General features: G+C 34.9%; 1 protein-coding gene across 1 annotated transcript in view; it reads left to right on the top strand.

Moving 5' to 3' along the window:
• CHD1 (chromodomain helicase DNA binding protein 1) overlaps window positions 1-11,616 on the top strand; it is a gene marked incomplete at its 3' end in the record, with an annotated part of 39,586 nt that extends 27,970 nt beyond the window's left edge. Inside the window, exons 11-23 of the mRNA XM_009573509.1 lie at window positions 60-276; window positions 895-984; window positions 1,854-2,044; window positions 3,270-3,458; window positions 3,774-3,936; window positions 5,565-5,717; window positions 6,218-6,289; window positions 8,107-8,256; window positions 8,841-8,989; window positions 9,848-9,944; window positions 10,034-10,129; window positions 11,086-11,262; window positions 11,456-11,616. Coding sequence (XP_009571804.1) covers window positions 60-276; window positions 895-984; window positions 1,854-2,044; window positions 3,270-3,458; window positions 3,774-3,936; window positions 5,565-5,717; window positions 6,218-6,289; window positions 8,107-8,256; window positions 8,841-8,989; window positions 9,848-9,944; window positions 10,034-10,129; window positions 11,086-11,262; window positions 11,456-11,616 — 1,905 coding nt within the window. The remainder of the gene's footprint in view (window positions 1-59; window positions 277-894; window positions 985-1,853; window positions 2,045-3,269; window positions 3,459-3,773; window positions 3,937-5,564; window positions 5,718-6,217; window positions 6,290-8,106; window positions 8,257-8,840; window positions 8,990-9,847; window positions 9,945-10,033; window positions 10,130-11,085; window positions 11,263-11,455) is intronic.
• Window positions 11,617-12,448: the final 832 nt, after the last annotated feature.

Raw genomic sequence — 12,448 nt, 5'->3', positions numbered from 1 at the left:
AGATAATAATATTTTCTTCTTGTCCAATCCTTCCCCCTCTCTACACCCATTTTTTTTAGAGGGAATAGCTGTATTCTTGCAGATGAAATGGGTCTGGGTAAAACAATACAAACAATTTCTTTTCTGAACTACCTGTTTCACGAACATCAATTGTATGGGCCTTTCTTGCTGGTTGTGCCGCTCTCTACCTTGACATCTTGGCAAAGAGAGATTCAAACTTGGGCTCCTCAGATGAATGCTGTAGTTTACTTAGGAGATATAACTAGCAGAAATATGGTGAGTATTTCTCTTTATCATTGGAAGGGCTTGTAGATGAACAGACTCACTTCAGATTCCTGTCCTCTGCTAATCTCCAATATTTTGGTTAGGACTGAGCAAATACTTACTGAAACACTATGTGTTTAAGATGCAAATTGAAAGCTTAGATTTTGATATGATATCAATGTATGTGAAAGATTTTCTTACAGCTTATTAGTGAACGTGATTAAGAATTTAGTCTTGTGTATGAAAACAAATTATCTTCCGCCATATGATTATTTAGGTGGATATAGTAAAAATAAATATGTAAGCAAGCCAGTCATGATCTTCATTTGTTTCCTGAAAGGTTGTTGGTTTGTTTTCTTAATGTGTTTTCTGAATGTTAGTAATCTTATCCATTAAAGTAAAAAATGTTTCATAGAAATTCTTTGCTGTTTATTCAAAAGTTTAAACAAAATATATTTTGGAGTACTTAGGTTGGAAGTTCAGTCTTGTGTATGTTAATATGTTGTGCTTCTGTTTTGTGATCATATTATTGTACGTCATTAAACATTTACATTGCTGCAGTACTTAAATTCATCCCAATCAACAAGACCTTTTTTCTCTAGCTTATAGTTCACTTGATTCTTTTTGTAGATTAGAACTCATGAATGGATGCATCCACAGACCAAACGATTAAAATTTAACATACTTCTAACAACATATGAAATTTTGCTGAAGGATAAGGTAATCATACTTCTTCAGGGAGATGAAAATCACTTCTCCAGTGTAGAACTCTCTTTAGACTTGCATGTATTTGGGTTGTGGGCCATTAAATTCATGGAGAGTGTGATAGCTTTTGCTTTTGGAAGTATGACAGTGCGTGGCTTAGGTTTTTGTTTGTTTTTTTTTTTTTCTTGTGGGGTTTTTTTAAGGCACTTTCAGATTTTCTGTATGTGTGGTGAGGCTTTCAGCCTTTTTCCACTTCGTTAAGAGGGTAACACTTCTCTTTCTCCAGTTTGCTTGGGATTCTCATTACTGTAATAATCTCCTCCCATCTTCAAGAGCTCTACTTCTTTGCAGGAACTGAAAAAGAACCCAATCCTTAGCCCCAAACATTATAGAGAACTCTGAAATCCCATATAGTTTTTCTTTGTTATTGTGCATACAGTAGTATGTGTACATGTATTAATACTGTGTCCATAGTGGTAGCACACAGAGTTATTGTTAATCCTTCTAACAGTATATGGAAATTTTAACAGATGGTCAAGAAGCAGAACATTTTTACTTCATTTGTTTGTACATGCTGGGAAGAAGAGGTCAATAGCGTGGTTTTTTTTTTTTTTCTTCTGTCATGTAAAAATTAATGTGGGTCAGACCTTTGGCCATTTTTTTTCCTTTTAAACTTAATTTATACTTTCTTGGGATGCTTACACAGCCTTTCATTGAATCTGGCAAACATAAAAGCTGTAATTAGTACTAAAAACATATAGCTGTCCATATTTTATTAAAATAAACTAAAAAGTGATAGTGTTTATAGCTTGATTATAAAACGTGGGAAATTATGCAATGTGTTTATTTGTATAATGTTCCCTCCCTTCTCCATGTCTTTTAAGTCGTTCCTTGGTGGTCTGAATTGGGCATTCATAGGAGTTGACGAAGCTCATCGTTTAAAAAATGACGACTCTCTTCTGTACAAGACTTTAATAGACTTTAAGTCTAACCATCGTCTTCTTATTACTGGAACCCCTCTGCAAAACTCCCTCAAAGAGCTTTGGTCTTTGTTGCACTTCATCATGCCAGAAAAGTAAGGAAGAGTTCTACATGATTCTTTTTAACATCTTTTTTGGTCAAGTTTCTTATTGTGAAGTAGTATAGTGATTTGAAAATCAATAGAGGTAGAGAATCATACTGAAAGATAATTTAAATGTTCTGTATAAAGTAGATGCATATATTTTTTCATGCTGCTCCTGATAAGTAATGCTGGTAGCAGTTGTCACCTTTTTCCAATGCACAAAAATGATGGATTGATGTATGGGTCAGAACCTAAGGCTTCATCTTAGCTTAGAGGAAAAATGTATGGATTTACTCTGGGGAAATAGAATGGAATCTTTTCTGTGTTAGTACTATTAATGAAAACAAATTTGTACCAAGATATCCAATGTGGAATCATAGAATCATAGAATAGTTTGGGTTGGAAGGGACCTTTAAAGATCATCTAGTCCAACCTCCCCCTGCAGTAAGCAGGGACATCTTCAACTAGATCGGATTGCTCAGATATCCTGTAGTTCAGTCAGATAGCTGGTTTTCCCATACAGTTTGCATGCAGTAAGCTTACTGCATTGACCTTATTTTGTACTGACTTCTATTTATACCTAAGGTAAGTTAGACCTCATGTGTGAGAGCCACATGTTCCTGTCAGACATCTTGTAAATGCCAAGCACCATAGCTGCATCTAGTTTGAGCTATGGATTGTACTGACTTCTTCAGAACCTTAAAAAGCAAAGCCACTATGGTCTAGTACCCATTCTTCATTTGATCATAAAGTCTGTTCTCTTAGTCTGTTAGCACAGAGGGTAGTTACACTTCAGCTAGACCATACAAGCTGCAAAAAGTACATTAAGTAGTCTCTTGTTCTCTTGCACACCCTCCAGCCATGCAGCTGGTTTTTCATGCTGCTCTTGATAAATGTAATAATGGAGTTTCTGCAACCATATAGGTGAGTATCCTTGCAGAAAAAGGAAGATGGTGGGTTTCTGCTGGGGAAGTTAAAATTCAGTAATTTTCATTCTGAAATGTTTTTGGGAAATTCCATTCTTCTATTTACAGGCAAAATATTTGGAATTTCTTGTCAGATAAAAATTCAGGAATTGGATAAATTAAACAGAAAGGAGTAGGGAAGAAATCCAGATGTGTGTGTGCTCTTGTGGTATATTTATACACATTCTGTGTTATCTTTCTTCTTGAATTTTGCTTCTTCAAGTCATTCACAGTATGTCACTATTTTGCGCTCATTCTTTATTATGTTGAAGGTTTTCCTCCTGGGAAGATTTTGAAGAGGAGCATGGCAAAGGGAGAGAGTATGGTTATGCAAGTCTTCACAAAGAGCTTGAACCGTTTCTGCTGAGAAGAGTTAAAAAAGATGTAGAAAAGTCTTTACCTGCTAAAGTTGAGCAAATTCTGAGAATGGAAATGAGTGCATTGCAGAAGCAGTATTACAAGTAAGTAACAACACTTTTTAAATTGTGCTGGTTTAGTGATACGTCTGCATGCAATTTACTGAAGTATAGTATTTTTTATAATGAAATTTGAACTTACGGCTTCTAGGGTTTCACAACAGTAAAATTCTATGAAGCAAGGGCTCAAGAATTACAGTGGTCAAATGTCTATTCATGTAGCTTCTTTTGTTTGGCATGTTAGTACATTCTTTTGGGAGTTGCTTTTTTTCTTTAGCTCATTTATATTTTGAGAGCTTACATCTGTCTTCCTTCCACATATGGTTAGAAATTACTTATATTGTACATTTTATATCGTAGGTGGATTTTAACCAGGAATTATAAAGCCCTCAGTAAAGGTTCAAAAGGCAGTACCTCAGGCTTTTTGAACATCATGATGGAACTCAAGAAGTGTTGTAACCATTGCTACCTCATTAAACCACCAGATGATAATGAATTCTATAATAAACAGGAGGCCTTACAGGTAATGTCACTTTTTAATTACAAAAAAAAAAAGTTCTGTTTTACATCTGTAATATTCACACAATTTTATAGTGCTCTGGCAGTTCATTAATTCTTATTGAAGTATATTAAGAAAAAACAGGTTCTCTGGAAAATGTGCATCCTGGGTTTTACAGGTAAGTGAATTGATTTTTGTTTCTTAATTGGAACTGAATAATTGGCAGATAATTGACTAAATAAAATATCCTCGATTAATTACAATTGAAGTAAAAAGGAAATAGTTTGAAAGAGGCTGTGTATTTTTATGCAAAATAAACTTGAGACCTATTTTAAAACTAAGTAAAATAAATCAGCTAAGCAGGTAAATGTAATGTGAGTGGAAATGCATGTGACTGGCAGTGATACACCAGCAATCTCTCTGATAGCAGAAAGGGATCTGCAGAATGCTTTTAAACCTTTTTTATGATCAAATACTGTTCTCTGTATGCCTGCAAACAACTAAAGTGAAAGGAAATGAAGGTAACAAGCATGCAAAGCTCAGTCTGATTTTGTTGTTGTTGTAACAGATTACAACTATCCTCACTACCAAAGATGGTCTGTTGTTTCTTTTTTTTTAAGGTTAACTAGCATTTGTACCAAAACTGTTGAGAAGCACAGCAACAGATAAGACGACTGTTGTTCTTGATGCAGTTTATACCAACATAAATGTTTCTAAAGATTACTTTTTTCTGTAAGCTTTCAAGTTGATAATTTAAATACCTTCCTAAAGCCACTAGTTTGAGCAGTGATAAATATCCTCCTCCTTTCTGGCATAAAGGATAAAAGCACCTAATTTAGTATTCCCTAAAATTCTATCCTAAGTGTCTTCACCTAAAGAGGCTTAACATTAAATTTCACATTTGCTTGAGTTTCTGTTCTAGTTATTCCCAATGGAGCTGAGAAGGCTTAACAGGCTTTAGGTGGGTTACAATGTTAGGCACCACAAACAAGATTCCTGTCATTTATCTTGCCTGAGAAACTTGATTGATAGGCTTTATTTAAAAATGCTTAGAGAGTTAAGCAGCAGTACTTATTTCTTTTCAAAAGATGGGAAGTGAAGAGAAAGTAGTACTAAGATACTTTTTTCTCAATCTTATATTTTATTGGTTACCGAGTTTTTTTTTTTTTTTACTTGGCAGAAAAGAACTTGGGCCTACATCATAACTTTTTAAATTTTTAAGCCCATATATTTATTTCCTGTTTTGATGAGATGCTAAGATATGACTTTGAGAGGGAACTGAACAATGCATTTCCTTTAAAAATGTGTGAGTTAGTAATCCTGTTAATTTCAGTTAGAATCAACTAAACTAAAATCATATTAAACTTTCGTGTTCAGTTAATGCTGCATACTAGTAAATTTATATAACAGTGTTGTCTTATGGTCACATGAATTTGGTGGGTAGTTGGTTTTTTTAGTTCTAGGAGAGTATATATTTTATGCACGTTTTAAACTATAAAATTCTTAAGGAATGTCAGAATTTACCTTCCCACCACCACCACTCCCCCGCAATAGAAAGAAAAGCAAACCTTGAATGAAGGTCTAACCAACTGCGTGTGTATTAGTCTTGAGATGAATTTATTTTGTAATATATATTATCTTGGTTTTTGTAGCATTTAATACGTAGCAGCGGGAAACTAATCCTTCTTGACAAGCTGCTGATTCGTCTGCGAGAACGTGGCAACAGAGTTCTGATTTTCTCACAGATGGTGAGGATGCTGGACATTCTAGCAGAGTATCTGAAGTATCGTCAGTTTCCCTTTCAGGTAAGAATTTTGGTGGTAGTAGCCAAGAAGCTTTGATCTTGAATAAAAGAAAAATCTTTTCTTTACTGTCAGGGTGACAGAGCACTGAAACAATTTGTCCAGAGGTTATGGAATCTCCATCCTCTGGGCCATTCAAAAGCCACCTGAACATGACCTTGGGCAATCTGCTTTACCTGCCCCTGCTTGAGTAGGGAAGTTAAACAAGATGACCACCAGAGGTCCCTTCCAACCTCAACTGCGTTGTGATTATATGATCTTTACCACTTTGCTTAAGAAAAGATAGAAGAAAATGTGTTCTTTTTCTAGAAAGACTGGCAATTTCTATATGCTAAATAGTATTTTGAAATTAAACAGATGAATTAAAAAATTATGTGAAGTCTTGCATTATTTTTTTTTTTTCTTTCACATAATAGTTTCGGGCAGTTGAGAATTCAAGGTGCTCTGATTTTGAATATAGTGTCAGAATTACTTTTTTAACTGTAGTATTCAATCTCTTTTAGAGACTTGATGGATCAATAAAAGGGGAATTGAGGAAACAAGCACTGGATCATTTTAATGCAGAAGGATCAGAGGTATAGTATTTTTTCCCTAAGGAATCTGTTGGGTTTTTTTTTTCCAAAGAAATACAAAAAACATTGCACAAAAAAAGAAGGCTGAGAAAAGTGAGGAATATATCAGTAAGGGTGAAAATTCATTGTTACTGCCTAGACTATAAGGTTTACATCTGCTAATTTTTTTGCTCTGAGAAGAGGTTAAGTAGAAAACACATAACTTAGGAAAATGGTATTTAATCAGTTGTGTAGCTATAATTTTTTTTCCTTAATGCTCTTTATCAAAGTAATTTTAATTACTATATAAATGCTGCAGAAATTTAATCTCAGCCTTTTTGCTGTGTAGAACTTAACACAACGAATGTTTACAAGACCATTGAACTTAGACAAGCAGTTAGCATCAAAAACAGCCCTTGGCAGTGAGCAGAACTAACTTGCGTATATCTTTGCATGAATAACCATCTTTAATTGTTTCAAATCTGGCTTCTAATACCTTCATTTATTGCCATCTACTTACCTGCCGTGGAAGAAATAGTGAAGAACTGATTTCTAGCCATTCTTTGTGAGCAACCTGTGAATATGTAGGTGTCTGTTACAGATTCTTTCTTTTTGAGTTGAAAGATTTGTCGCTTTTTTAGCATTCCTAATATGCAAGCCATTCCATACCTTTGATCGGCTTAAATCAAATTAAATTAAATTAAGCACTAACTGGCAGGTTTGGGGGAGGGGAGGTTGTTTTGGTGTTTTGTTTTGTTTTTAATTAGTAATTGAAGAACAGCATTTGTCAGTTGCTGCTGAGCTTGTTTCTGTTATGATGGCGGGAGAAGGACTTGACTCCAAAACATAAACTTCAGATATTTTTTACATACAGAAGTTAATTCTGTTTCAAAATTCTAGCATAGACGTTGTTGCCTTTTTCTGAAATCTTTGCAGTTACACTGTACATTTTCTGAGATGAAGAAGAATTTAAACTTCGTGCATTTAAAAAATGGAGGCAAACTATGCATTTGTGCAGCAACAAAATTATGTTCTCAGTTTTATTTTTTATTTCTTTCCTAAAAATTCAGAACATTCCGTATGGTTTTTGGCCATTACTGAGCTAAGGTCTACGTGGAAATTTCTAATACAATTCTCAGGACTCATTCCTTGGTGTAATGATTTGCTCTTTCCTGTATCTGTACTGAAAATTGGGATTTTTTTTCTTTTAACCTGTTTTACTTTATCTTGAATTTCATATGTTGTTTCATTGCATGTCTCAAGATCCTTCTGCAGTCCTTCATAATTGTCTCTGAATGAATAATTCTGTATCATCTATAGGCTTTTTCACCTCATTACTTATTCCATTTTCATATTGTTCATGAATATGTTGAGCAGCATTGAACCCGGCAGAAGACTTTTGCTTCCTGTCTCTTAACCAGTTACCTGTAGATTCAAGCATCATCCCTGCTCTGATATGGCTGCTTAGTCTGCCAGGGGTTGGGGCAGGGGATATGGGAGAGGGACTTTGTAACATATAAGGCTTTAACAGTAGAGTTTTTGTACTTTTGGTCAGAAGACTGACAACAGTCTTCTGTTTGGTTGGGATTTTTTGGTTGGTGATCATCTTCTAGGATGCTGCTTTCTTTAAACTGTTGAGAAGTCAGTCACTACTTAAGAAAGAAATTGATATCAACGTTTGCTTTATACTTAAAGGAGCTATAACTATAGAACAGCTATGGAATTGGTAGTATATGGTTTTGTAGTCTGTGCCACGGACTGCATAAACAAATGTCATATTGGTTCCTTTAAGAATATTACAACTATTGTATATAAAACTGTTCCTTATTTTATGATTTCAGGACTTCTGCTTTTTACTGTCTACCAGAGCTGGAGGATTAGGTATCAACTTGGCATCTGCTGACACTGTAGTTATATTTGATTCTGACTGGAATCCACAGAATGATCTGCAAGCACAAGCTAGAGCGCATAGGATTGGACAGAAGAAACAGGTATGCACGTTCAGCTTTAAGTTCCAAATCTGCAGGAGGGTTCCATACAGTAGCTGTCCACTCTCTGTCTGCACCATTCAGTCTTTATGTATTTTTAAGAATAACTAATACTTGCTGCATATGTTCAAAATGTTAGTAATGCTTATTTCACTTTCTTTTTTTTAAAATCTCGCTATATGGAGAGCTAATATGGCAGCTATGGTATATGGATGGGAGAGGGAGAAGAGTTGTGGGCTTGTCTGTCCCACATTCATTGGCATCATGTCATTCTAGAAAACAACTGCGCATCCCCCTTGTTTCAATATTTCTTAATTCTGTTCAGGTTTCTTTCTTGCAGAAGAGATACAGTAATAATTGGAAATATGACAGTTTTGCCTGTGGCATGCTTGTGCCAAATTACTGAAGTTTAAAAAAGATGGGTCTAAGAGTTTATTTCTCTGTTTTTTTAAAACACTTATGTAAAGACGGTGGTAACATGATTGAATTAGTATTTCATATTTGAAACCAGTCAAAGAATTCAGAAGATATGTAGTGAATACTGAGATTTCTCCGTATTGTTGCTTATTTTTTTTAAATATACATAGGTTAATATTTATCGGCTAGTCACAAAAGGATCAGTAGAAGAAGATATTCTTGAAAGAGCCAAGAAGAAGATGGTGTTAGATCATTTAGTAATTCAGAGAATGGACACTACAGGGAAAACCGTACTACATACAGGCTCTACTCCTTCAAGGTATATTTGTATTTATTTCCATATCAATCTACCCTTAAGTATATTTGACAAGTAAATAAAAATGTAAGTTATTTTACTTGGTGTCCTGGTTTCGGCTGGGATTGAGTTAACTTTCTTTCTGGTGGCTGGAGGGGTGCTGTGTTTTGGGTTTGTATGAGAAGAGCTTTGATGGCCCATTGATGTTTTGATTGTTGCTGGATGGTGCTTGCACCAGGGACTTTTCAGCCTCCCATGCTCTGCCGGGTGCATGGGAAGCTTGGGGGGAAGGGGGCAGAGCATAGCCGGGGCAGCTGACCCAGCTGGCCAATAGGGTATTCCATACCATGCGATGTCATGCTCAGTATAAAAACTAGGCGGGGGGGTGGGGGGACCTCCCATGTCTCACGAAGGCAGGTCGGCAGTTGGCGGGTGGTGAGCAGATGCATTGTGCATTGCCTGCTATGTATATTCTATTATTGTTACTGTTATCGTTGTTATTACTGTCCTACTTTGTTTTATTTCAATTATTAAACTGTTTTCATCTCAACCCGGGAGTTTTCCTACTTGTGCCCTTCCGATTCTCTCCCCGATCCTACCGGAGGGGGGCGGGCGAGTGAGCAGCTGCTTGGGGTTTAGTTGCTGGCGGGGGTTAAACCACCATAAACAATAACCATTTGGTTAATGAAAGGCAAAATAAGGTTAAGTAAGTAAAGATGCAAAGTGTATTGTCTTTGTAGATTTTTATGTGCATATTAAATATGTATATTAAAAATATATACAGTTTTTATTTGACAGTAAGAAGAAAGCTTAAGTGACTCATGATTGTAGAGAACTTTTTCAAGTTACTAAATGTTTTTCCTGAAACATCCTTTACTTCAGCTCAACACCTTTTAATAAGGAGGAGTTATCAGCGATTTTGAAGTTTGGTGCTGAGGAACTTTTTAAAGAACCTGAAGGGGAAGAACAGGAGCCCCAGGTAAGTAGTGTTTCTGGAATAGGTTAGATAAAACAACCGAATATATGTATGAATTATTTCATTGTAAAGAGAAATGTCGTCTTTTTTAGGAAATGGATATAGATGAAATCTTGAAGAGGGCTGAAACTCGGGAAAATGAGCCCGGCCCATTAACTGTGGGAGATGAGTTGCTTTCACAGTTCAAGGTATTGCTCTGTTCCCTCCCTCCTGCCATAATTATACTTTCCTTTATAAACGGTACTATTTTTCTTTTGTGTACCTATCCATCTCTTCATTCTTATGAAACAGATCCCTCAGTAAGTCAACTTTATATCTCTTTCTAATAAAATGTTTTTTCATCTATACCGGATACCTACCATCAGTATAATCATTTTAAAAGACCTGATGTATTTTGCTAATAAAATAAGAGATATTTATGAATGTGTTAATGATGAGAATTCTGGGTAGTTTTGTGTTTTATTTACTGCCTTTGTTGATAAACAGCTGTGGTATTGTTGAATGCAAAATACAAAGTTTGCATTTCTTAGTCGATAACTTCTAGAAATAGCTTTTAGTCCTCAAGTAAACTTGAATGCTGGGTAATTTAAGTGTTATCAGTTAAAAATACTATAATTTGGGTGCTAAAAAATGCAGAGCATGATATAGTTGTTTAGATAAATATATTATTAAATAGCTCTCCTGCTGATCATTCATTTGCAACATATTTTGATTTCTACAGTGTATTAATGTTTGTTTAGTTTTATATTATTATAGTTTCACATTAACTCAGGCATTCAAATATCGTTAGCCCTATTTTAAGGAAGTTAGACAACAATACAGCTATCGGGGAAGTGTTTCATTATGCATCTCTATCAGTCAACTTTTAAAAGAAGAAAAAGATTCTCATCTTTTCTCATCTTAGCCCATGTTGCATGGAGTCTGTGTCTGTTTCATAAATGAGACAGTGTTTCATGAATATATTTTGTATGTATAAATTTTATATATATTATAAAACAATAGCATATGTAAAAATACATAAAATACATAAATATATAAATTATGCCATCTAGAACTTCATTTTCTTAAAATATTAGTTGCTCAGTCTTTTTCAAATAAAGTCATGTATTTATTTGATGAAAATACATGTATTCTGATATACAAGGTGGCCAACTTTTCCAATATGGATGAAGATGATATTGAGTTGGAACCAGAAAGAAATTCAAGAAATTGGGAAGAAATCATTCCGGAAGTCCAGCGGCGAAGAATAGAAGAGGAGGAAAGACAAAAAGAACTTGAAGAAATATACATGCTCCCAAGGATGAGAAACTGTGCAAAACAGGTGTCTTTTCGTTCTGACTGACTTGTACTTTTCTGTTGCTGTTGGTTTTGTTTGTTTATTGGGGGTTGTTTTTGAGTTTTGGGTTGGGGTTTTTTTTTCCCCTTTTCTGAACACATGTTTTTGACAGGCTAGGTAAAACCTTACTTATGTTTGTTAATCACGTAGCTTTGAACTACTTATTCTGAAATTCCAGATCAGCTTTAATGGAAGTGAAGGGAGGCGCAGTAGGAGCAGAAGATACTCTGGATCTGATAGTGACTCCATTTCAGAAAGAAAACGGCCAAAAAAACGTGGAAGACCACGAACTATTCCTCGAGAAAATATTAAAGGATTTAGTGACGCAGAGATCAGGCGGTAAGATATGGGGGGACATGCATGTTTAAATGGACAAGACAAATTTTTTATTATTATTGTTATTACAGAGCTTGAAAGTACAGAAGCAGTTTATTTTTCCTGAATTTATTTGCAATGTTTTTATTGTAGGCATTTAATGTTTTACCTTGTGTACTTTTTGGTGCTGACATAGTGAACTGTCATGGCAAGAATTTGAACCCATTTTAATGAGGGATAAAATTAGGTTTGAAAAATATTCTTGATTGTTTTAAATTTGTTGATCCCTGCAACTGATGAAGACAGTGATTTCAAAAAACAGTTGTTACAATGGGTGAGCTTTTCTTTTAATATGCAAGCAATTTAATCTGCTTCCCATCATTTTATTGAAAAACTGCAGTGCTGGAAGAATATGTAAATCTTTTTGGTGACAACTACAGAAACTTGAGGGGATTTTGTTTTCTTTTTAAACTTCTTGACACTGTGATTGAATTAATATCATGCTTTTTTAAACTAAAAAAATAAAAAATCCTGTTTGAATCTGGTACAGCAGGTCCCTTCAATATTTGGTGCTAAAATATTTTTTGGTAGAAGGAGGAGGAATTGTTTTGGTTTACGTCTTTGGGTTTGTGAAATGCTACTTTGCTTCTGAAATTTAAGTATGCATGTTTCTCTAAAACGCTGTAAAGCTTTCAAAATATTTTTGGTTAGAGAAATAACTTTAAAGATCCTTTTTGCCTTTCCATTTCATCTAACAAAACAGCGAATTCGTACTGTTTTCAAGGCTGTTCTTGTGCTTGCACTAGCAATTTGAGGCCTTGATTGTTGAGGAAATTTTCTTTCTTTTTTTTTTTAA

This window comes from Fulmarus glacialis, unplaced genomic scaffold, assembly GCF_000690835.1.
Source record: "Fulmarus glacialis isolate BGI_N327 unplaced genomic scaffold, ASM69083v1 scaffold6590, whole genome shotgun sequence".
Lineage (NCBI taxonomy): Eukaryota > Metazoa > Chordata > Aves > Procellariiformes > Procellariidae > Fulmarus > Fulmarus glacialis.
This window is presented reverse-complemented; position numbering and strand designations above follow the sequence as displayed.